Source organism: Sabethes cyaneus, chromosome 1 (genome assembly GCF_943734655.1).
Source record: "Sabethes cyaneus chromosome 1, idSabCyanKW18_F2, whole genome shotgun sequence".
Lineage (NCBI taxonomy): Eukaryota > Metazoa > Arthropoda > Insecta > Diptera > Culicidae > Sabethes > Sabethes cyaneus.
In genome coordinates this window covers 113357788-113385025 of record NC_071353.1, presented here as the reverse complement: position 1 = coordinate 113385025, position 27238 = coordinate 113357788, and the positions used below count along the sequence as shown (strand labels likewise).

General features: G+C 38.4%; 1 protein-coding gene across 1 annotated transcript; it reads right to left on the bottom strand.

Moving 5' to 3' along the window:
• Positions 1–276: 276 nt before the first annotated feature.
• On the bottom strand, positions 277–27238 carry LOC128746125 (RYamide receptor-like). Its single transcript, XM_053843173.1, has 6 exons — positions 27004–27238; positions 26348–26521; positions 8221–8288; positions 7928–7958; positions 1444–1553; positions 277–1371 (listed from the first exon to the last, which is right to left on the bottom strand). Exons 1-6 carry the CDS (start codon positions 27236–27238, stop codon positions 277–279), a joined length of 1713 nt encoding a protein of 570 aa, XP_053699148.1.

Sequence of the window (27238 nt, the reverse complement as noted above, 5' to 3'; positions counted from 1 at the left end):
TTCCGACCGACTGAGCGCAGAGAATGTTGCACTCTATTATACTTAGTAGAACAAAGCTTGTCGGTTGACAACAACGGGCTTAGGTTGAAACTGGTTCTGATAACAACACCGACGACGGTGTGATGGTTCTGGCGACGACGACATACGGCGCGGCGGGTCCACTGATAAATCTGTCGAGGTGGCTGAACTGTCGCAGGGCCGATGTTCGGTTTTGTTTTTCGATTCAAACTCGGTGGAAAAGCATTTTCAAACTGTTTATTGTTACTTTCAGCACATCTATGTGAAACGTTTACAGCATTCCGCTGTGAACTGCGCCCCGCTGGCACCCAAACTGACGGTGGTGAGCATCGTTACGGATGGAAAGAGTTGCATCATTTCCGTGCTGTTGCTGGCATCACTTCTTCTGCGTACCGATCGCTTACAGCAGTGTCGTCCAGCACCGGAGCGAACCAGATGGAGAAAACTGTGGCGAAACTTTTCGTTCATGTAGCAGTAGATGATCGGATTATAGCAACTGTGGGACATGGCTAGCCAGTGGAAGAGAAACCACAGGTAGGGCAGCGGTCGCCATTCCGGATCCAGCGGGATCAGCATGAAGATGTTGAACGGCAGCCAGCAGACGGTAAAAACCAGTACGACGGTGATCATCATTTTAATCATTTTGCGCTTGGATCGAAGGATGCGCTGGTCACGTTGTTTCACCGATTCGCCGGGTGGAATTTTAGCCCAAACTTTGAAGGCTATCCGGCTATAGGTGAAGACGAGTACGACCAGCGGAAGCAGGAACTGGAGGGTGATCAGCGTTATGGAGTAGTTCCAGTCGGAGCGATCGTCCGGCCAGACTTCGGTGCAGATTGAGAGGTCACACTGATCGTACCATTCGGTCGGTTGGATGAGAGTTGAAAACACTGGAATCGGCGCTGCTGTGAACAGTGCTCCTGTCCACACTAGGAGTATGAGGAATTTGGCGATTTTTTTAGTGACCCGTGGCCGAAACGGGTACATTATTGCGATGTATCGGTCGGCACTGATTGCGATCATCGTGTAGGCACTGATCAGAACCGAGATCGCTTGGGAGTAGTTAACCAGCTGGCAGATGGCCGCTCCGAAGGGCCAATACTGCAGCACGAAGATCGACACGAAACTGAACGGAATGCAGAAGATGGTCATCAGTATGTCGCCGACGGCGAGATTCGCTATGAAGTAGTTGGTAACGGTTTGCATGCGTGGAATGAACGCGACCACCAGAAACACTGCCACGTTACCGACGATCGAGACCAGGAAGATGGCCGTGTAAGCCAGGTAGATCAGAATCTGGAAACGCAGGGTGGCGATCCCTTCCGGAATGGCGGCAGAAGCGGCACAGTCGTACTCGTAGTAGATGGTTCCGTTGATCCAACTGTCGTTCTGATGATGGTAGCTTTCGTCGTCGTCGGGCAGCACCGTTCGGTTCATTTCGTTCGGTTGGGTTTGCCGGCTAAACTTGAACTGACCGCAATTCCATCTGCCACCAACGCAGACGCACACGGTCGCCATCCGATGAATATGGTCACCTGTAACTATCGTACCGATGATAAATGATCAGCTAGTTAGCGTGGAGATAAGAAAAATTTCACTTGCTTCCAATGCACAGTGATGTTGCCCAGTTTGTCTGAATGGAAGTCCGTTTATTGAACCTAAAATTTTATACTCACTGTTTATGCGATTGCGCCACAGCTTTTTATTCGATTTGGGATGGTTTTTTTTGCGCGTCCTTCCATTTGAAGTTTGATGTCATACGTAATAATTCGTACCCTACCCTAAGTTCCATTAAAACGTAGTTCTCTGTTCATAGGCCAAGTTATTTCACTAACCTGATTCACCTGATGACTAGGAATGACTGAGGAGCGTAAAAATTTTCAATTTTCTCGCACATCGCTTATCCAAAACAATTTATGACTCTTGAACCAATCTTTGATGATCATATTTTTCAATGAAAATGCAAATAAGATTTCTCACTTATCCCGAAAAAATAATTAACAAAATTTCGGATACCATTTTCTCTAGAACGCTGAGGAAATTCGCTTACATTTTCATAAAAAACCAGTGTTTGAATCGACCTTAAAGAAGCAAGTATGAGATAAAATACGCATCTGTCAAACTTCTGCGCAAGTAGCAGATTTAAAAGATATAGTCATCTTCCTCAATATCATGGAAGGGACATCAGATAATATTAAAAATGATACAAAGATGACACCAAAATATTATAAAATCGACAGGAAAAAATGACATGATTAATGCACAAATTTATACGAAAATAATAAAAGAAATAATATAACACAGAAAGAAATAAAAATTTGAAAAATCTGAAAGGTACAAAAATAACAAAAAAAAACTAGAACAGGAATGAAAAATAATACGGAAAAGATACCAAAATGACACACCAAACTGTCGGTTTTTGGCTAAAAACTAGGTTAATGGTACGCCAATTCGCATCACGCTTTAACAAAAAAATGTAATCGTATTGCCAATGAAATGTGGTTTGCATGGTCCAAAAATGATATAAAAATAATACAAATAAGGCTTGTTCGCGACAAAATCTGGACGCCTCAATTTTGCAATAAAACAAATTTGCTAGAAGTTTAATCCATGAAACAATTTTATATCATTTATGTGTGTATCGTTATTAATTATCAAACAAATTAACATTACTTATTTGGTCTGGATGAAAAATTGGCGAATTTTGGAGTTTACCCTTGCCATGAGGGTCAGTGCCGACTTGTTGTCAACCAATTCAGCTGCGTTTGTCCAAGATTTTCGAAATTTATCTATAGTTGTTGCTTGCTGTTTGTGCTGGGACAGCTCTCTCTCTCTCTCTTCACCAAAGCCCAATACCGCTCGAAGGGGCGTAATTCTGGACAGTTAGGTGGATTCGCCTTCTTCGGTACAATATGGACTCCATTAGCATCATACCATTCCAAAACATCTTTGGCGTAGTGACAGGATGCCAAATCAGGCCAAAACAGCGAGGGTACATCATGGCTGTGTAGGAACGGTAACAATCGTTTCTGCAGGCATTCTTCACGGTATATTTCCTTGTTAACCGTTCCCGTAGTGATGTAACTTTTGCTTGCTCGAGCACAGCTGCATATGGCCTGCCTTACTAAATATTTTTTGGGGAACTTGGCTTTCTTCTTTGTCCTAAAATGCTCTGCAACGCCATTCCGTTTCATGGCAGTGTAAAAAGACATACCAGGAAGCTGTTTAAAGCCTTCTAGGACATACGTTTCATCGTCCATTATAACGCGTGGAAACTTCGTTAATTATTCGCGATAAAGCTTACGAGCGCGTGTTTTGGCCGTCGTATTTTGCTTATCATTACGGTTTGGCACAGTCCTCACCTTGAAAGACTTCATGTCTTGTCGTTGCTTACAAGTGTGCACGAATGTTGGCGACATTTTTATTTTACGAGCAATGGTACGTACAGAAAGATCTGATCTCCTCCGTAATATTTGTTTTACCTTCGCATCCTTGTGGTGGTTCCTCAGATCCGTTTTTGTTCCACTTTCCTTCTTCCCAGCTGTTGTCAAGCAAGTATCGAACGATTTTAAAACACTGTGAACAGTGCTTGGAGGAAATCCAAGCTGTTTGGCAAGTTTTCTTAACGAGAGATCCGGATTTTCATTGCGACCGCACACAATTGCTTTTCGCACCTGCTCTTCTTTCGACGCCATTTTACGCTGAGCGCTTGTAATATAAACAAGTGTTATATTTTTAGAAAGAACAGACATACGTCTACCACTTTGCAAAATATTTCACTCATTGTTAATGTATTTCTGAAACTGTGTGTGTTTAGGGGTGTCCAAATTATGTCGCGAACATGCCTTAATGATAGAGAAATGACGAAAATGACATAAAAATGATACAAAAATGGCCTGAAAATACAAAACTAAAACCAAAATTACACAAAAAATATCAAAAATGTTACTTATTCCTATTTATACCTTTTTTCTCGGGAAGGACTTGAAAAAGTTTTTATTGGAAGAACTTTTATTCCTTAAATATTCCAATTTTGCAATATATTCAGAAGATTTTCTAAAAGCCATCCATAGATAATTTTTTTGTAGGTCCTATAATTTTCGAGTGATATTTTTATAACAAAAAAATCAGAGGGGTTGTGTACAAGACACGACCGCATATATAGGTGACGCAGGACTACGTAAGTCTCTTTGTAGTGATAGTAGCATGTATTCATGCTTGTAATCATTCGATTCTTCATGTATACATGCTATATGCAACATATATACATGCTACATGCGTTGTATGTAACATTTATCAAAGTAGTACCTAGTAACATTGCATACGTTCAATTCTCAAAAGATTGTGCATTTGAAAACAATTTAACAAAATCAAGAACACAAACTATTGCTTTCTTGCTACCTTACTGAAATTAAAGATTGTTTTTACTACCCATCGTTCAAGGGATTTTACCAATTCAATCCTATTTTATCAACAGCACATCTTTTCACTACACTTTTAATGAAACGGCAAGCATGCGTATTCATACAGAGCCGCATTTTAACCGAACACTACAGCTGTAGCACATTTTTCCAACACAGATATCTAGTTCGCCGAGGTTTAATCGTCTCGCGGTAAAGAATTTGTGATCTGTTGGGACAGTGAGCTTGTGTCATTTTTTCTGGCACACTTCCCTAACACAGACATCAAAATGGACTAGGTTTAATCGCGTTCGTAAGAAATCTGTTGGCACGAGGGGGCTTTGTCACTCTTTCTGGCGTACTTCCCAAGCAAGGACATCAAAATGGTCTAGGTTGAACCGCGGTGTTAAGAAATCTTGTTGAAATGAGGGGACTTTGTTACTTGTTTTGGCTTACTTCCCAAGCACAGATATCAAATTGGTACAGGTCTAGATCATTGCAAAGAATCTTCCAACCAATCACGAAGCGAGAATTTTGGTAAAACATAGGTTCATTATTTTCAATTTTTCAATAGTACAACATCAAGAATCCAAACTTTTCTTCATTTGGGTCAATTCTTAGAAGATTTTCCGATCGATTGGGGTAAGAATATTGAAAATCGATCGAAAAACCGCTGAGCTATTAGCGCTCAAAACCTTTCATTTTTCGTGACGCTCGCATTTTTCGATTTTTTGGAATGACACCCTATCTCAAAACTTGCCGTAAGACGTAGTCCTACGTCAAAAAATTAAGCACTTTCCAAAAGTAGGTCTAGACCAATTTTCGAAAATACCAAAATACCTTTTTTCCGGATAAAGTTTTTGTTAGAAAAACTTTTTTCCCTTAAATATGCACCATTTTGCGATGTGTGGAACAATTGTAGGCCATATAATTACCTATCTTCAAAAAAAGTCCATCAATTTCTGAGATGGCTTTTTTTGGAAAATCGATTTTTAGTTTTCAAAATGCTTTTTTCTCAGTGTAGAAATTGATTTTTATTTTTTTCAGTATTTTTTTATGAAAACTCAGAAGATTTTCCAACAGTCTTCCATAGATCATTTTTTGTAGGTCCTATAATTTTCGAGTTATATTTTTTTTAACATAAAAGAAAAAAAATTAAGCTTTTTCCAAAAGTTAGTCTAGACCAATTTTCGAAAAACTAAGTATGCAAAGTAGTTTATTTACATGAACTCTTTACACACACAAAGTTCCATTGAAATCTGAGAGGGTGCTGCCAACTCCATAGACGAGTTGGCGTGAAATCCGTCCCTTGTGGCACTCCAGAAAGGTTGTCCCCCAGAGCATTAGATCCAAGTGGGATCCAAGTTTTACACACAAACGACGGTTGGCAAGACATGACGCTACCGCTTTACACCTTATAAAGTCTGGGTGCAGCCACACCAATCGGGTGCACCTAGACGATCGATTTTGTCGAAAAAATTTTGTGATAGACTCTATCAAACGCTAATTTCAAGTCCATGTAGATTAAAAATATAGAAAACGAAAATAATACAAAAGGGTTCGTTACAACTATGATACACATAAATTATCAAAATCCAAGAATAACAAAAATACAAAAATCTTTAAAAATATCACGAAAGGTATTTAAAAATGATACAAAAATGTCACGAAAATGACATAAAAGCTACATCAAAATGACAAAAATGAATCAAAAATAGTATTTATACGGTTTTACCGGCGAATTTTGGAATTTACGTGGACTACGCAATTTATGCGTAGGTTTGGAAATGCCAATTCTTTCAATCGAAAAAGTATGGAGGACTGTGCTTAAAATCAATTAAAATATCAATTAGCTAAAGTCCTCTGCATCGCATGCTACCGCCCAGTTAGCTTCGAGGTACGATGCTGTTCTAATAAGCCAGTCGTCGTATATTCGAATTTCGGCTACTTTACAGCTATTTGCATACTTGACAGAAATACAATTGAAACTATGTAAAGAATTGCAAATAACTAACTGTTGAAAAGCAGCAAATGAAACGCTCAAAAACTATTTTCGGATAAGACAGTCGCTTATTTTCCTTGCTTCGAGAATTGCTGCACCATTTTACATGCACAAATATCCGTTCAGCCCTATTTTCGTGCAAGACAACTGTTTAGAACAAACTGTAGTAGGCAGGATATGGATGCAATCTGGCAAAAGAAAAGGATGGTCGCTCACTTCTCTAAGACGGCTTACTTTCAAGACTTCAAATTTGTCTAGGCTCAACAACAATAAGATTTTCGGTGAATTTCGGATGTCTTTTTGAGTTTCGAAATTTATTCGGTTTTTGACGCAAGTGCCGGGGCAAGTGGGACCTATATTCAAATTTGAATAAAAAGTGTAAAACAACAGAAAACTGTGTATGTTAATACACAGCAACGTTAAAGCATTGCAAGAAACAATCAAAGACAATGTTTTTACGAATGGTTCATTCAAAAATGACGTAACAAAATCAGATCACAACGAGCGACTTTATAATAAATATAAAACACAGATCGTGAGCAATTACGATGTAATGCATTATTGTAATGAAATGTAGTTGAATCCAATTCTTGGGAGACGTAATTTATGACTAACCATTCTTTAATAGCTCGAAAATACGATTATGATCTGTTTGTTCTAACATACCCAAATACGATAGAGTTACTAGTGAAAATATCATAAGCGATAGTTATGCTGTAACAACCACAACACTTTATTGTTTCAATTCCAGTTGTAGATTTGCTTAATTATATCAACTTTGCCTTTCCAGTCTCAATTAACATTGTTTAGGTATAACCGAAATGTGACCAAACTGTTTATTCCCTCATAAACTGTACTAATCGATTTCTTTTTTGGGTCAGCTTGGATTAGTCCTTTATTTCGGTTTTATTTAAAGCTTTACTGATATAAATATTAGGCCATTACAAATATTTTAAAAAGTTTTTGTCCCTCCGGTGTTGGGCCACTGAAGGCGGAGGCAAAAAAAAACAAAGAGAATTTTTTAATCGAGCAAAAAAAATATGGATTTTAGACATTTTTACTTAAAGTTTAAACGTGAAAACCAAATCTATTCTTGCTTTTAATATATACCTACGTTGTTATTTTCCATGCAAAAATCTACGAAAAAAAGACAAAAACGAAAGAAAATTTTTGGGTGACAAAATCTTTAAAAATGATTTGCAATGGCCTTATGTGATTGAACTAAAATTGCTCGGAAGTACTTGTAAAAAATGTATTAAGACAGGATGTTTTGCGCTGAAACACTTTATTTTTAATAGGTCCCACTTGCCCCGGGTGCTCTGGAGTGCCGACCTTATTTCGACTCAAATTAAACAGCTAGTTTTCATGTGTAACCTATTAATACACTCATTATGTTCACCTACTATCAAAGAAACATGTACTTCCACGGAAACCTGTGGCCAAAATATAGAAAGGTACCTCAAACTCACAACGCAAGTTGAAAATAACGCTCAAATTTAAAGTCCAATTTTGGTGTTGGGAATTCCAATTATAAATAACTTATAATTTTAATGCATGCGTTTGAGTTGTATCTTTCATTTCCAGAATTCTTCGGTTGGAGAAAATGAGGTTGAAGAGAGTTATGAGCTCCGTTCCCACTTACCCCGTATTCCCACTTGCCCCGGGGTACCTCACTAAAATTGACAAAAATAATACAAAAATGGCATAAAAATCTATTGCACTTATGTCACTTTTTACGCGGTATAGAAATAACATAAAAATAACACGAAAGACAAACAAATTTAAAATGCATACAATAACGACCCACAGGTGATTCAAAAATAGCACAAAAATAATTTCAAGATGATGCAAAACCTTATGTAAAACAACTACAATTAAAATGACACAAAAATGACAAACATGATACAGAAATGGTATAATGACACAAAAACATACGAAAATAACCTAAAAATATACAAAAATGGCACAAAGATGATTTGAAAAAATTTAAATATACAAAACAGATACAAAAGTGTCAAAAACGATACAAACGTAAGAAAAAAAAAGATTAAATACGATTGAAATGTAATGCATTACAGAAATGAAACATTCGTGCTTGGGCTTACCATTACCAAACTGGGCGTCACAGTAGATCCAATTTTATCTCACCAAACGCTTCGCTTTTATCAGTATTAATTCGTTTTGTTTCGAGATACCATCTGGCGTGCCCCGAAGTAGCCATCTAGGGCCTTTGATACTGGTACTTTTGACGTAGAACTACGTCTTTCAGGCAGACTTGTTATAAACACCGCCCGGTGCGACACGGTTGCCACCCGTCCACATACGCACGGCACTTTGTGCTTTCGATAATAGAACGCACTGGCGTTGCTACATACTAGCACGCTCCCCGACAACACGAAAACCCGATCGAAGTGCCTTGCCTTCGGTTAGGCACCAACGAGCACGGTACTACCGACGCGCCATATGACGGCTTGCATGATTTCGTTCTTTGCTTTCTTTCTCATTCGTTCATATTCGGTGTACGTCACTGAGTTGGCAGGACGTTCAGGCACCGTTCTCTTGCCGTGCTTTTGCCGTGCTCTAGCAAGTGCCGACTGGTGTACTGGCACGCCGTTTCGCTCGCAAACTAAAAAACCTATATAACTGCTTGGAGCGATACGGTAAAAACTTATGAACGGTAGCGGGTGCCTTCCACAACGCCAACGGGTTTTCAATTGAGAGATGTGAATATAATATTCAAATAAAGTATGGTTTAAAAATTCGTTAATTTAATCTTTAATCGTTTTAACTTTCATGTCCATATTATTCGCTAAACGCTACAGAATGTTTTCGGATAGGTAGATAAGTGCGCAGCGCAGATAGCACGAAAGAAAGAAAACAGCAGAGTGGGATGCTCGGCTGTCGGGGTTTCGCCCGGTGCCGCACGGTGCCCACTCAACACACATAAAACCAAACCTAACAAAAAAAATCGGCACCGATGTGCGGAGTCATATTTGTTCGTACGAGAGTCGGCGTAATGCACTGAAACCGGGTGCGTGTGACGTATGAACGAAGGAGAATGTTTTAGCACGGCGTGCGGAGCGGCGCGTGCTTTCACATATCTGCTTTCAGGAAGGTAGCTGGTATAGGGGGTAATCCCAAAAAAACCTTTCTCGAAAAGTGGTCAGGTTTCGAACGCTAATAGCTTAGTGGTTTTCCGAACGATTTTAAATATTCTTACACCAATCGATTGGAAAATCTTCTAAGAATTGGCCCAAACGAAGAAAAGTATGGATTCTTGATGTTGAACTATTGAAAAATTAAAAATAATGAACCTATGTTTTACCAGAATTCTCGCTTCGTGATTGGTTGGAAGATTCTTTACGATGATCTAAACCTATACCAATTTGATACCTGTGCTTGGGAAGTAAGTCAAAACAAGTGACAAAGTTTCCTCATTTCAATAAGATTTCTTAACACCGCGATTAAACCTAGACCATTTTGATGTCCTTGCTTGGGAAGTACGTCAGAAAGAGTGACAAAACCCCCTCGTGCCAACAGATTTCTTACGAACGCGATTAAACCTAGTCCAATTTGATGTCTGTGTTAGGGAAGTGTGCCAGAAAAAATGACAAAAGTTCGTTGTCCCAACAGATAGCAAATTCTTTACTGTGAGAGGATTAAACCAAGGCGAATTTGATATCTGTGTTGGAAAATTGTGCTACAGCTGTAGTGTTCGGTTATAATATGACTGTGGATGAATACGCATGCTTGTCGTTTCATTAGAAGTGTAGTGAAAAGATGTGTTGTTGATAAAATGGGATTGAATTGGTAAAATTCCTTCAACGTGGGGAACCATGGGTAATAAAAACAATCTTTAATTTCTGTAAGGTAGCAGGAAAGCAATAGTTTGTGTTCTTGATTTTGTTAAATTGTTTCCAAATGCACATAGAAATAACTCTGAAATCTTTTGAGAATTGAACGTATGCAATGTTACTACTTTGATAAATGTTACATACAACGCATGTAGCATGTATTTTTTTAACGAGCTGGGCAGCCTCGAGACCTCAAGACCACTTGGGAAGCTTTTAATATTTTTGGCCTTAAATTAGTATTCGATTGATATTAGTTTTTACTCAGTTGAACCATTGAAGTTGCTTTTTATCTATTCACAATTGATTTTCACTTAACCTGGTTCGTCTCAGACTAAGCTTGAAGGGGTTTCAACAGATTACGTCAGTTTGGCTTAATTTCGTTTCACAATTGCGCCCAATTTGGCTCTAGTTTTTCCTTAAATTTAATTAAATTGTCTACAGTAAAGTTCTTTGTCAATTTTCCGAGAACACTTGAAATCATAGCGGAAGAAAGCTTGCTCGAACACCACAGATTTGGGCTGCCATCGAATTACGCACAACCGTTGTTTCATATTCTAATCAGACACGGAATGCGTGCCGTATCGTGCCGCGGTCGCCATATGGAAGTGACGAAATTTGACACATTAGCATAAACGCGCCATCAGGAACGGCCACCAAAATGGACAGTTCGTGTTCCTCCACAACGCCCGGGAGCGATCGCCTTTACAAAGAGAATGTTAATTACCACGATGATGCGAAAGCATGAAATATATGGAGGAAAAAAACACCGAACATAACAGAACTGTTTCAGGCGGTCATTATAAAATGACACATTCACTAGCTCGCAGCGCAGCGGTGCTGTAATCTCCTGTGTGATGGAAACGACCGACTGTATTCGAAGCTGCGTCTCGCCCACCAGCTCAATTCGCATAATTAGTCAGCAAATGAATGTTCTGGTGGAAATCAACGGAAAATTACGTCGGAGGAAGTAGTCCCCTTTGTGGGGTCGTAAAGAGTTACCTCGGATGATGCTGCTGCCTGCTGCCTGATGGTGAGCAGCACCTATCAAACCACACCGGAACACCGTTTGAATGCTGATGAATGTGCGTTTTATGCTAAACATGAATGAACTGAACTGATCATTAACCTTCCCGTCGCGGCATCTGAAGAACCGGAGCGAATCCGATGGAACATCATTAGATGCAAATTTCAGTTTTCCAGCAAAGAATGACGATCGAACCAACGGCGGCAGCGGCACGGCCACGAAGAGAACAGAGGAACAAACCGGCTTAGGGCTTGGGAACGACGCACGTCACACGCTGTGCTGTCGTTTCTGCAATGTTCACTGACTTAATCAGGCCAGGCGCTAGTTTTTTAGTTAGTTATCAGTGAAGAAGACGGATTTTTAAATTTCCATAAATATTGCAATTAAAATCCAGTGATTTATAGTTTGTTTTTAATCTTTTTGACCAGAAATTAACGAACGAGACCCTAGAACAGATTTGCTCTTTTTCCCCTCGTCCTGTTATGGTTTTGATTTTGGATCGAACCGCCAAGAGTTTTTCCAATCTAGTAGAGGTTCGCGAATGTCATCCGTTATACGATTTATATTTTTATGACATCAATTAGACCTGCTCGTAAAATGCAAAATTAGTTCTAATAGATTCAATCAGAATCATAATAAAACCCGCTTCGGTTCGCGACGTCGGAAATGTTGGCGGAATTTTTCCATGCCCATATACGTGTACAAAACAATTATAATACAGTTTCAGTTACATTTTGTTTCATCAATTTTCATCAGCGCAGCGCCCCGGTGGAATACAGCGTATCGGGAAATAAATTTAAAATGAACAGCCGCTTTTATGTGGTTGGCCCAATAGCGGCGGGTGTAATATACAGGGGTTTATGATTTTATACGTCGTCATATAAGAAGAGAATTACCTTTGTTGTAACCCTTTCGACGTCGGCATGAATGTCGTAAAAGCCGCAGTTGATTCTGCTACTTTTCTCAACCTGTTGTCAGTTTAAATTCTACTGAAATACTATTTACATTTTCCACTCACCATTCACTCCGTTTTTTGTACGCACTGTTTTGGATCTTGACATTGTCGTTTTTATTATCTGAGAAACAGTGGTAAAAGCTCTGTTTTTGTTAATGGAAAAATAGGTTTGATTTAATTAAAACAACCTGAAGAAATATTCCTCTTATCTGCGAAGAAACAGATATTTCAAGCAAGGAAATGAACAATTTGGCTTTGTTTTTTTTTTATTTGTCGTTTTCATAATAGTTCAGAAAGACACTATGCGCCTCCGTTGCCTTATCGAAACTTAACTTCTTAAAAAAAAATATTTGAGATACATAGAAAAAAAAGAACTTCCTGGGGAAAATACTAAAGTCGAGCTACAAATTATGCATCATTGCGAAGGAAGTTGTTCACTGCTCCTTTTTATTCAAGCTGGAAGATCCGCAGATCGAACCAAGCTGTAATTGGAGTCAATTATAACCGGATTCCATCCTACTTCTCCTGCTAGGCCTTGTGGCTCGCAGGTAGTGATGAACCTTTGAACCACAAACCACAGCAGACTGGACAAAAGGAAGACTCCAGAACCCCTTAATTAAGCGTGCAAAGTACTTCAAACTCTACCAACACTGGCGGACACAAATCGTGCCTCTTCCTCCGTCTATTGTAGTCAAACCACCGAACGTGAGGTTTAATTTAACTTGTTTACTAACCGGGACGACGAAACTGTGCAGGCACTCACTACTTACGTCGTTCGTCCGTTAGTGTATTAGCCGTGATTCTTAACGCTCCGGCGAACGGGGAAGAATCCGTTCCTATGCAATAGCTCAATCTCGTGTTTTTGTCGACCTTTATTGTGGTCAAGCCAGGCAACGGTTGGACTGATATTGCTTTTGTCGCTTAAACATTGACTAATAAGATGCCCTGAAAGCACACTAACCAAACGTTTAAAGTTAAAGCAAGCCAATTCAATAACTTATCAAAGTAAGTATTGATCAGATTACCGTTGCAATATCTTCGTTAATAAAAAAAGACATTATTATACTACAGCATTACTATTTGAATTATATAACAATTTGCCAGGATGTGAGAATTAATAGAACGCGCTTCAGACCACGTTATATCGTCAAATATGAAAAAAGGCGGAGAAAATCGGAAAATGTAATATTGCTACTAGTTGCCAAATGTGAATCTAAATATTCTTTTGTTATTTAAGAATTAAATGTAAATTTCAACTGTTATTCGTTTTCCAAGTAAATAGTTTGCAAATTGTCATTAGGGTCAGCAGACAGAAAATTTGTACAAGAAAAACTTCCAGTCTGTGGAAATATGATGAACAACATAGTAGTGCAGATGAATCTTATTTCGTAAGTTAAAAATTTAATATTAACAAACTGTTACAAAATGGTAAAATATATTAATAAAACCTACTGCAGTGTGACATATTAGTAATATGACTAACAACTGTCTGAAAGCCAGAACGTGCGCAATAATACCTTCACTTTAAACCGATTGTATGGATATGCCGATCAAAACTGATGTCTGGCAAGAAAAAGATTTTGAAAATGATGTAAATCTTTTGTTTTGTCTTCACGTTTTCTAATTTACTTGAGGTATTAGAAATAACAGAGTCAAACATCAAATGAAATGAACAAATTTTTATTGATTTGAAACGCACAAGATTAAATCTGTGCTAGTTTCTAGTAAAATTACAAATTCAATTTCAAATCCGGGTTGAAGTCCAATTTTAAGCTCGATTTAATTCCGATTTCCGATGGCCCTGTAATTTCCCTGTACTCTAATAACCGGCGGCGAAGTCTGTCGATAAAGAAGGGTAATGTCTAATGACGATTTAAGCCCAAGGTTTTGCTTTTTAATTCCGATTTCCAGTTTTGATCTTTATCTTTTAACTTTTGATTTTCAAATGTAAAATTTTGATTTGACTTCTGATTTGTGTTGGATTTCAAATGTTGTTTTTATTTTAATTTGCTTTTTGACTTGATCTTCGTGTTTTTTTGGTTTTGATTTTGAGCGCTCGACTTTGGATTTTCGCCTTTTAACTATTAATTTTTGATATTTAATTATTAAATTTTGACTTGATTTCGAACTTCTGTTTTTATCTCTTGGCCTTTGACTTTCGACTTTCAGAATTTACCTTCGGATTATTGGCTTTTAGCGCTGAAACTTTGACTCTGTTCATTTCTATCTTTTGACTTTGGAATTTGGTTATCGACTTTTGACTTGTGTAATGTTGGCTTATGGCGTTTGACATTCATTTTTTCAACTTTGACTTCTGAATTTTAACTTTTGTCTTTTGTCGGATGTTCGAGATTTTATTTTTATGCTTTGTGTTTTGACTTCTTGCTTGTGACTTTGACACTTTATACATTTGATGTTTGACTTTTTGAATTCTGAATTTTATGTTTTCGACTTTTGACTTTACACTCGAACTTTAACTCCGATTTTTCTAATTACAAATTCAATTCTAAGTCTTATCTCAAGTCCTATTTCATGTTTACTTTAGGCCCAATATGTACAATTTCAAACAAAACTTCAAGTTAAAGTTTGAGTTCGAATTCAGACATTTTTAACCTGTAGCGCGAATGTTGCTCGATAATTACCTGGAAGCTACGCAGATTTATGTCGCTATATCAAGACTAGTTACCGGAAACATGTGAAAGATCACAGCTTGATATAACCTGTTCGACCTGATAATGCCTCAACTTGGTATCTTTATACGAAATTCATGAAAAGCTCTATACTATCAATATTGAGGAGTGGCACTGTAGCTACATTTGTAGTCCTATGCCAAGCCTGCTTGATTGTGTCCCGAGACACAGACATTTCTACTTTTATTTTCAAGCTTTGAATTTTCTACAATTTTTTTTCGGTAGAGCTCATTTATACAGGTATACCTCGATAGTACGTCCACCTTCGCTTCGTTTAGCGTACGTATTACCGAAATGTACGTACTATCGAATCTATAAATATATATTTTAGTGGTATTGATTTAATATAGCGGGTATTTTTTAACTTTTTTAAATCAATGATTTTCCCTATTGTGAAACTTGGAATGAAACAAATAAAGCGTTACTGGAAAGTGTACGTACTATCGAGGCAAAATGTACGTACTATCGAGGATACGTACTATCGAGGCAAAATGTACGTATTATGGAGGGTACGTACTATCGAGGGTACGTACTATCGAGGTATACCTGTACAAAGAAACGTAACAAATAGAGAGAGAGAGATCGAATTTGGCATTCCCCGATTTTGTCTCGAGTAAAAGTGGTTGTTTTTAGCATCAGAAAATAGCCTGTCTACTAAAAATGTGATAAAACGCCAGCTTTTTTAACATATCTTACGAGCCGGAAAATATATATGTCTGTCAAGAAAACTGCTCTGAGATGTAGTAGATAAAAGAGTCATAGCCTGAAACGAAACAAATAGTTTTAATGCTCGCATTGGGTTTTATCGAAGACCCCATTATTAAAAAGACTGGCCTCTCCAGTATTTTTCCATCTAAATGTTATGCGTCAGCATCAGCAACACTTCTATTTGCGAAGGTGGTAAATTGTGCATGAGTGCTAGTAAGCTCACTGAAATTCTGTATTGGTGTTTGTTCGACTACGTTGGTACGATGGTATGCATATTAGCACTCACACAGATACATCCAGGGACCACCTTGGCCGGCAGAGCGAGCTACCATCAGTTTCTCCCGAATAATGGCAGAGCTGCCAGTCTTCTTGTTATGGGGTTTTATTTAACTGAATAAAAACATCATCATACATTATGATGGAACAACATCGCTTTTTTCAAAAGTGATGCACAAACTTGCTGCAGTTTAGTTCGTTCTGTCTCCGTCCTATGGAGAAGGCTGCTCGAGTTGATACAGTATATACGGATCTCAAAGCAGCTTTCGATCGCATAGATCACCAAATTGTGCTACAGAAACTCAACTGACTAGGGGCTTCTAATGAATTCGCAAGCTGGCTCCAGACATATCTGACGAACCGCAGCCTATCAGTAAAGCTTGGTTCTACCGAATCGTTTAGTTTCTGCAACCAGTCCGGCGTTCCACAGGGTACTAATTTGGGACCACTATTTTGCATCATTTACTTCAATGATGTTTATTTCGTAATCCCACCGGGATGCAAACTTCTATACGTGGTTGATCCAAAAAATTTCCTTGCTGTGCGATCTGCAGAGGACTGCAAGCAATTACAAGAATTTATTAATCGAGCTGCGGACTGGTGTCGTATGAACAACCTGACTATAAACGTCAACAAAGGTTCAGTGATCACCTTCACTTGAGGTAAAACGCCAAACCAGTATGATTACTGGATCGAAGAGTTTCTTCTTCAACGTGTCGTTAATGTCAAACACCTGGGAGTAGAAATGGATTCCAAGCTCACCTTCCAAAACCACTATTCCAACATCATATCCAAAGCAAACCGAAACTTGGGGTTTATCATGCGCTTAGTTAAGGACTTCCGTGATCCGTACTGTATGCGCGCCCTCTCCTTTCCTTAGTACGATCTATTCTGGACACTGCCTTCGTTGTATGGAGCCCATACACACGTCTCTGGAGTTCAAGAATCGAAGCTGTGCAACGGAGATTTGTTAGGCATGCATTACGACACTTTCCATGGTCTGATCCACCGTACGAAGACAGGTGTAAATTAATAAATATGGACACCTTAATTAAAAGAAGGAATGCTTCTCGAGAGCTATTTTCGTAGCTAAGTTGTTGAAAAATGACATTGACGCAAGGGGGGCCAATCCCGGCATAGTGGTTAGCATTCAGGCCGCTCACGACGAGAACCCGGGTTCAAATCCCAACCCCGCAGAAGTTACGAATGATCTAAAAGTGTTGAAGTGACTATAATCTAACAAAAAAAAAAACATTGACGCACCAGAAATTTTATCGATGCTGAACATTAACATCGCACCTAGATCTCTGAGATCCCGAGAATTTTTTCGACCAGAATTCCACCGTACTATCTGCTATGTATGGAATGCATAAGCCAGTCCAAGAAATGTGCCGAATTTTTAACAGGGTTTATCATTTGTTCGATTTGCACCACTCATCAGACTATTTCAATCATAAAATATACCAGTGTGACAGTGTGGCATACCAGTGATAGATGCATAATGCTGAAAATTTGCTTAATTGTAATCTTGCAACCAAAAGCTTTCTTTTTGACAAACCAAAATATTCCTAAATCATACCGCAAATTTCTAATCCCACGTAACCATTTGGGTTTGAATATATTAGTTCTGAGGATGGCTGAATAAAGTAAGCAGAAACGTTAACAATACTAAATTAATTCAATAAATTCACCAAAAAGAGTTAATTTGAATCTGATAAGAAAAAAAATTGGGTTTTATTACCAACCCTAAAATGGTAATGTTGGCAGAATCCCAATAAAATATCAGTGCAGTTCGTTTGACATCCGTTAAAAACTGGTCAGAAACCATAAACTTAGAGGAATCTCCACATTTTTTTCTTTCATTTTTTTTCATTTCAACAATGAATTTTTTCTTGAATTTTGTTTTTAAAATAAGTATTATATTTTCTTACTTTTATATAAGGCCATTACAAATATTTTATAAAGTTTTTGTCCTTCCGGTGTTCGGCCACTGAAGGGGGGGGGGGCCAAAAAAAACAAAGTGAATTTTTTAATCGAGCAAAAAAACATGGATTTTAAGAACTTTTATTTAAGATTTAAACGTGAAAACCGAATCTATTCTTGCTTATAATTTATACGTTATTATTTTCTATGCAAAAATATACGAAAAAAGACAAAAACGAAGGAAAATTTTTTTGGACGATTTTCGGAAATTCCATTGTTCGAATTTCCATTTCTGTTTCGTGCTAGAAGTGTTAATTCAACTCGGAGACTTATATTTCGAGTGTTTCAGACGGTAGAGCCCACAGACAATTGATTTTATAAAAAGAAATTTGACTCATATCCTACAGATTATTTTTTTTTTCAAGTCAATTTCCAAGGGGGGGGGGGGGGGGGGGGTGACAAAAACTTTAAATATGATTTGCAATGGCCTAATGTGACTCATTATCAAGGCTTTACCGAATTGTTATTAACAATTTTGTTCCTAATTTATTCTATATTTTATTATGGACGGCAACACTCGCGACCTGGGCCGTCTCGCTCTGGATCGTCTAGTTTTACTATAGGTAGTTTTTGGTGGCATTGTTATCGACTAATGTTTTATGGAAGAATCTAAAATTTCTCGAGTTCGAATACTTTTTGAATTGTGCAAAAATTTCTGTTTATTTTGTATAAGAACCCTCCTCCCTTTCAGAGGGGTCACAAACTACCATAGAAAAAAAACTTGCCTCCTAAAACCCCCACATGCCACATTTGATTAGTTCTCAAGTTATGCAGAAATTTGGGTTTTCTTTGTAGAGCCCCTTCTACTAAAGGTGAGAGGAGTATGAATCCGGCATAGAACAAATTCTGCCTCCAGTAATTCCCACACGCCAAATTTGGTTCCATTCGCTTGATTAATAGTCGAGTTATGAGGAAATTTTTTGTTTATTTGTATGAAAGCCCCCCCCTCTCAGAAGAAGGAGGGGTCTCAGTCCACCATAGAAAATATGTTTGCCTCCAGAAACTTTCACATGCCAAATTTTGTGCCAATTGCTTGATTAGTTCCCAAGTTATGCAGAAATTTGTGTTTTATTTGTATGGGAGCCCCCACTTCTAGAGGGGAGGGGGGTCTTAAACCATGCTAACAACATTCCTCACATCATACGCAATGTGTATGCTAATTTTCATCAAAATCCGTCGAGCGGTTGGCGAGTCTATACCGGACACACGAACAGCATTTCATTTTTATATATAAAAAAAGAAAAAGATGAAGAAGAAGAAGATATTTAAAGTAAGCTTCTAGACGTGTATGTTTGCAATAGTCCTTGACCATGACAATCTATGTAATTTCTATTTGTAAGGCTGTACGCAGTAGTGAAGCAAAAGATTATGGATTTTTATGCCGATTTGAGAATGATGTCAAAGTTGTCAACTCAAATCGGCTTTTCCCATACACTTCCAGAAGATGTTAAATCCGTTGAAGTTAAATAAAGAAAATAAAATAAAATAAAAATTATCTCCACTATGCTGATTCTATAGGTGGGCAAAAGGGCTCTTTTGTGTGGCTCTGAACCGCTCATTTTCTGCCGCGAACCGATTCAAATGAGCATCATGTTGATATCGCGACGAGCAATCGAGTCTAGCTGTCAAAACAGGCAGTCGAGTCAAGCAGTTAAGTCGAGCAGTTTAGTCGATAAATAATAAATAGAGTAGGGCGGGGCATAAGTGCGATGTTTGAAGTTGTCATCAATTTTCATGAGATATAAATAAATAAGCACAACAATAAAATATATTTTATATCGTTGCAATAATTCAATATCTTCACATTGAACTATAAATCATCTGGGGTTATAGTGTTATGCAAAACAAATTCTTTATTTTTCTGATTAGCTGCCGAATCGCACTTTTACCCCACTAGCGGGGCAAAAGTACGAATACGGCGGGGCAAAAGTACGAAGCTCGAATCCATGAAATTAGCACAGCAGTAGCTAACAAAACCATAATATCTTCAATCTGCGATACGTTTCGGTAAGGAGAATATTTGTACCTTTCCTATTTTCCGCTGGCGTGCTGCAGCCCCCGTCAGATCGAAACTTTACCAAACGTTTTTTTCTTGTTACACCAGCGGATAGTCAGTGTTTTCCTTCATCCAGCATCTATAGAGCACTCACTTTTCTGCGTAGTATCTGTAATATAGTTCCTAAAACTGTATATATTTATCTATGTATTTTGGCCTCGTCCATCACTCGCACTTTTACCCCCATAGGCGCTTGACAGGGTTTAATCAAATTATGGAAAAGCGAAATATATTTTGTAAACTCTTCTCACCGCATTTTCAAAAGAGATGTGTGAATGATGTAAAACGCGGCTACAAATTTTCAATAAGTAATATCCTCCTGCTGACATTGTATTTGCCGTGTAACGAAAAATTACATCAAAACGGCCCTAAAATAACATTTGCACGTAACTCAGCAACTATGCTTTGTAAACAACCAAAGTTTACGTTAGATTTTAGCTGTCAAAGTAGTCATCCATCCATGCCAAAATAGTCAATTTACTCTGAATCTGCACCGATAAACCATTGAATCGCACTTTTACCTCCATCGCACTTTTGCCCCTGCTTACTCTAATAGTTTTGATTGTTTGACATGACTGCAAAGCTATTTTTGTGCTTAATTGAATCCTGTGAATTAACTGTGTCCATATGTCATTTTCGCAGCTTGCTTCTTTAAGTTTCATCATCAAAACAGCTGTCGGATCAAGGCGCGAAGATAAAGCAGATTTGCTCGATGGGTACATAAATATGCTGAGATCAGAACACCGTTGAAAGTCGAGCTCAAAAAATATCCTATTTGTATGACTAAAAAAGAGGTAGTAGTAGTAGTAGTAGTAGTAGTAGTAGTAGTAGTAGTAGTAGGGGAAAGCCAGCATCATTTCAAGGACTTGCCAATGTATGTGGGTAGAATTACAGTAGATCAAAATTTGATTATCAAATGAATTTCACACTAATGCTGTTACAAAAGGGCCAAAAGCGATTGGGCGGACCCACAAGCTGAGGCACTTGTGCGCATTCCGGGGTTATAAGAGTCGCTTTCCAGCATTAGGATCCTTCCATGTAATAATCAATTTTGCTGTACCAACTTTAACCCACGTGATGATTTGCTTGTTTTGAATTGAGAAATGCCATATTTGCTTCAGACCTTAAGGATTCAGGTTGGCAATCCAGCCTTCCACATTTATGATATCAATAATAATACTGTTAATAATATGATATTAAGTTGAAATGTTGTATATATGGTAAAAATAGAACAATCTCACCAGCAGTCCTTCGTATGGAATAGGGTAGCGTCTTTTGAGGTTCCATAATTGCTTCTAATAGTTAATTTAATTTTTCATTCTGGTATCCATTCTGGTATAGTATTAAAACTCGTTTTGGCCAAAGCTTTTACTATATAGCACGAGATGCTTCATAAGCTAAAACGAAAAAAAAAATAACTTATTAGATAACCTATTAGCTAGGCCGTGTGGCTCCGCCGTCTGCGGTTTTGAGACCAGGCAGCCGGGAACCACCCAGCATCGCACCTTCTAGCTTGGCTACTCAATAGAGCATTACCAGGTATGGCCACGTGGAATCGCTAGGTAGGGGCTTGGGATGGCTAGAGCTATATTGGACGCTTCTCATTGTATTTGTATGACTAAAAGAGAGGTTAGTATAAATTTAAAAAAAAATTACAGCTTTGAATGTTTTACAAAAAAAAAACAAAAACAATAATGCAGCATCCTTGATCCATAGAAGATCGATCTATTTACTTCGAATGTTTGGATCACCGTTCAATTATATGTTTGGGTTTGGTTGATTTTTTTCGGTGAGGAATGAAACAGTTTTAGATTTTCTGCGTTACGCGTTTCAGCCTACTGTATTTCATTCAGCCATCTTCGGACGCAAGAAAACACGTCTTAATCCTATGAATGTTTCATACTAATTAGTATGAAACATTCATAGGATTAAGACGTGTTTTCTTGTTTACTTTTCATACTAATTAGTATGAAACATTCATAGGATTAAGACGTGTTTTCTTGCGTCCGAAGATGGCTGAATGAAATACAGTAGGCTGAAACGCGTAACGCAGAAAATCTAAAACTGTTTCATTCCTCACCGAAAAAAATCAACCAAACCCAAACACGATCTATTTACTTGTTGATGTCGGAATTTTAATCGCAATAACAATTAAATTGCAGCTAAAAATGTTCTTCCCGAAAGGTCAACGGTAAAATCGAGCAACGGTTTGCTTTTGCTGTTTTAGTTAAATAAGTATTTGAAAAGGTAAGATTTCTTGGATAGTGATCTTATTATCTTAGGGAGTATTGACCTTTGTCGATCAAACCCTGAAAAAGAATGAGTTACAGGATGAAACAAGCTCGTCTGCGGAGAATTCGTATACATTTAATATCAAGCTTTTTTTTATGGCATCAGGCATCAAAACAAGAATTTTATTTCCTGTGCTTGCCATTTACTACGTTTCTAATTAGAAAAGCAGTAAACTAAGACTATCTGATTAATATAAGTTTGTCGGCAGCGACACATAATTTGCGCTAATGACAGCTATAATTAAAAATGTTCTAAAGTGTTTATTAAAAGTTTTTAATTCTATCTGACGTCTCCTGTAACAGTGGAACCGTTCAACACAAAACTCCCGTTAGCAATAACAACATCGACAAATGGTGTTCTAGACGTGTGTGCCAAGAAATTTACTTATTATGAACAAGGTTAGAACGATCCGGGGGGAAAAGGTCTTACTAACCTAACTCAACACTAGCACCAGCACCAGCACCAGGCTTTATAATAGGGGTTTAACACCTGATGAAGACGTGTGCAACTGGCGCTGCTCGATGTTCAGTTTCGTCGTCGTTACAACTCAGTGTCAGCAGTGCTATGTTGTTGACGGGGACGGGGGCAGGGGGAGACCTCAGCCCCGAATGACCCCGTTTTTCGCAGTGCGCGAACCGTTCCCGTTGACTGGGCTCTCTACTCTTACTAAACTCGTTGTTGTTCCCGGGACTTCTCCGCGCCTGCTGTCGATTTCGTAACCGTTTCCCGTGAGGAAATTGGATAATTATGCCTGCACGGATGCAAGAGAGAAACATGTTGCTGCCGCCGCGGTCGGGAATTGCGTCTGTTGCGTTGTTTCGCCGGAATTGCGGAACTTCTCTCGTTTGACACATGTAAAACATGTGCGAAAAAAGGCAAAAGGCAAACAACGATAGAGGACCACGATAGTGTTGACCTTAGCGGTCCGTTAGCGATGTGCACTTTTGTCGGTTCGGTCTGTCCGTCGGTCGGTCGGTCGGCCGGTTTCCAGCTAACCGGAAAGAATCCCCTTTTTATCCCTTCCGAGCGAGTGCCGGCTGCCCGGTTTTTGGCTCCCCAGCAACCGTAGCGGGGAATAAAATTGGTACAAGTGTTTCATTATTTTGATGTTTTTTTGCTGCTCTTTACTCCGGCCGTACCATATGCCAAGTTAATAGCTTATTTCCAAAGTGTTATTATCGCCTGTTCCTCTGGATGTTGAATTTGATGTTACTTCTCCGTCTATTTCGGTTGCCGTACTACCGTGACTGCTGGTAATTCCGCGCACTTAAGGCGCAGACAATGTTATGATCTGTGTAAAAAATTCAAATGGTGAGTTAGAATAACCATAACTTCACCATCGGATAGAATTTTTAGTCCTTTTTATGAGAAAAATATGACGGTTGGTGTAAAGTTCCAATAAACAAGAAAAAAATGCTTCAGCCGGTTACGTGTCAGTGCACATAATTCCGCGCACTAATTTATGACTTGATTATAATTCCGCTCAGACGCGTACATAATTCCGCGCACTATATTTTCATCGTAATAATCACAGGCACAAAGTCTAAAAAAAATTTTGCCCATAGGCAAACTTAGTCTAAAATTGAAACGAGTACATTTTAGGTCCGGACTTCTGGTAGGAACTGGAACCATAGACAAACAGACTTAGCAACACAAACAAGCATGTACATAACATCTTGGAGTATAATAAGAAAGAGTGCTAATAATAACACATGGCAACAACTAAATAAAAAATGGACTGCACTCATCAACGATAATAGATTAAAACTGCATAAAGCCGGAAAATAGCTCAAGCTAAAATGTTTGGACAAATTTAATTGAATAGCCTCTAGGCCTACACGATCGCTACATTTTAAAATTAGCTTAGCGATAATAATTATATTGATGACTAAAATTTGCTTCTTTATTTTTCTGTCACACATATTTACAATTGTTGAAAAGGTATTAAACGCGTTCAGCGTAATTCGATAGTTCAGAGTTTTATTCTCGTTTGTGATGCTGAAATTACGCCATTTCACATTGGTCCAAAACTAAAAAAACGTGCGCACATGAATTTTACGTAGGAAAAGTGTTTGTGAAACCTTTGCAAGTGTTGCTTAAAATTGAAAGCTCTATCCTTTGGTGGAATTCAACTTTTGATTGATCCCCCTAAAAGTAAAATAAAAAATTTATTTTTCGTCATTTTCCATATAATACATTGATGTGTTCTGCAAAGTTTTAGAGCATATTATTATAAGAAATTTTGCTGAAGACATTAACCTTCTATCTCTTTAGCGAAGATAAAAAAAACCGAAGATTGAAAAAATCGTTAAACTCTGTTTTAGCTCTTTTTGTAACTGTTGTATGACTTTTTCATGTTTTACAAAGTTGTACAAATGGTAAAAATACACTACTATGCCAAATATAGTATACCTCTATGGCGACATCCATTTAGTATGTCACGCAAATTTAGACCAAAAACATCCCCTCCTCCCCCCTTTCAATATAAAAAAAGCCAATTTCGACCCCGATTTACTCAACTAGTATGTATCGGCAGACGGTTACGAATGAAACCTTCTGGATTTTGTAGCATTTTTCATATAGTTTCTAGTTAATGTTATTACTTAGCTGACGGCTGCCGATAGTCGAGTAATTCGAGGTCAAAATTGGGGAATTTTTTATATTAAAAGTTCTACAGTTCCTAAACAAGCAACCACAGAGTTATACTATATTTAGCAAAGTTGTGTATTTTTCCTATTTGTACAACTTTATAAAACATGGAAAAATCATACAACAACTACAGAAAGAGCTACAGTAGAAAAATTGATTTTAACAATTCACATATAAGAAGTAGAATTTTTCTATCTTCGCTGAAGAGATAGAAGATTACTGTCTTCAGCAAAATTTCTCATAATAATATGCTCGAAAACTTCGCAGAACACATCAGTGTGTTATATTGAAACTGAAGAAAACTGAGTTTTTCATTTCACTTGTAGGGGGATTAATCAAAAGTTGAATTCCACCAAACGAAAGATCTTTTAATCTAAAGAAACTGTTGCAAAGGTTCCACAGACCTAAAACCAAGATTTCCTACTCAAAACTCTAGTGGGAACGTTTTGGTTCACTGATTTTAGATCACTGTGCATTTGGTGCTTTTCATTCCGTAAGGTACTGACCGGAATCCTGGTCATTTTCGCAGATTTCCGTACTGAACAACCTTATTTTACTTTCTTCAACGTATCTACAAAGTTTTCTGTAGAGTAATGCATATTCTGCTATCCGTTTTTTCCCCGATATGATCCTGCTACATCCGCGCGGAATTATAAACAACACTAATTTATCTGCTCTTAATTCCGCTCACAACAAATCTTTAAACAAAACAAACAGAAAAATGAGTTATTCATAACTATTTCCATAAAACAGTTAAGTGTACATCTATGTACCTATGTAGCACAAATTCATAATAAAAAATACTTTTTGGAGCGAAAAAAACCTTCCGATAATTTAGGCCTCCGCTTAGAACAATTGTTAACAAAACATTCGGAAATCACGTTTTGGTCAGCGTGCAATGAAATGGCCTTTGGTTTGGCCAGACGAACGAAGCAAAAGTTGTCAGTTTTTAACAAAAACAATAAAGGAACATGGTATTCCATGATAGTATACTTATTAATGACGTTTTAGTGAAATTTACTGTTGAAAAATAGATTTTTAGGATGAGTGCGCGGAATAATGTGCTGCGCGGAATTACCCGCAGGCACGGTAATTAGAGGAATTATTTTTTTTTTGGTGCGTTTTTCTTCTCATTGTATGCTACCCGATATTGTTGAGGTTTTGCATCGATTTTAAAAATGTTTTCGATCGGTTAAGCTGCTGATAAAAATGGTTGAAAACTCTTCAACTCCGTTGAGCCAGCATCCGAATGCAAGGAAATATCCATGATGGAGCACAGCACGACAGCATCATTTCGAACAGCCTCGAATCCAAGGAAAGAAATTTCAAATTTATTATTCTCATCAGATTCTTTTCCCCTCGCGAGCCGGAAAACCGGTTTGCGATGAGTTGCTTTTGGGTTGTTGCTGCTTTCCATCCAGACCAGATCGGACCAGTTACTGTTGCTGTTGTTGCTGCTGCTGCTGCTGCTGCTGTTGTTGCTAATGTTGTTGATTTTCGCTTGCGGTCTCGCCGTGTTTTGTTCCTCTGTAGTGCCACTACTCGCTTTATTGAGCGTACAAGCATTTATTGAAGCCACGAAGCGTTCTTCTTTAGCGAAGCGATATTCTTGTCCTGTTAAGTTTTATGACCGTGTTTGGTACTGTTGAATTCAACGCACTCTTCCTTGGATGGGTACTGGCATTTTTTCTGGATTGTTTGTTCTGGTTTCGCTACTTTTAGCGGCCATTCGGTACTCACACTAACCTAAATAAGGTACTTTCAAACAAGAGACTTCATTGCGTGCATTAAGTGACGAACCTCAACCAGTGTAATTTCGTTTTATTTTTATCTTTTTGCATCACTTCAAATTCTAAGCGTTTCATAACTTTTTTTTGCAGAGCTATTCGTTGAGGGGGAGCGAGTCACTCAACATACTTTAAGTTTCACAGTTAAGTGTGCAAATTGCGTCCCATGACAGAGCATTTGGTACGCTGTGTCCGTTGTCAAGTACTCCACCCGTGTAGATTCACCATGACGTAATGTTACCCCGGGTCCATTTCGCTTGATAGCAATCCAAGGTGGTGGCTATTTTAAACGGACCATCCCGAACCAACCAGAGGAATGAATCACATTTCCTTTCACGCCCTCAAACAGCGGCACGGTTCGACCTACATTTAAACCGTTCACAGCACAGCCAGGCAGACTCGCGCAAATGACCGTCAACCAACGCAACGCGCGCTCGGAACCCCGCAGGCGCAGATCACAAACGGTGCGCACGGCCCACACTTGAGACGCGACGCATGTCGATCGGTTCCTTCTCTGCGGCAGTAGCCGCGCACGCGGTTGCAT

Excerpts from the sequence above, each read along its gene's own strand:
- LOC128746125 (XM_053843173.1), bottom strand. The coding sequence starts at position 27,238 with ATGCAACCGCGTGCGCGGCTACTGCCGCAGAGAAGGAACCGATCGACA. Across the intron at positions 26,522-27,003 it reads AAATGTGATTCATTCCTCTG|GACAAGAATATCGCTTCGCT; the intron begins GTTGGTTCGGGA and ends AAAACTTAACAG. Across the intron at positions 8,289-26,347 it reads CAGCAGCAACAACAGCAACA|TTGTTTTACATAAGGTTTTG; the intron begins GTAACTGGTCCG and ends TTTTAATTGTAG.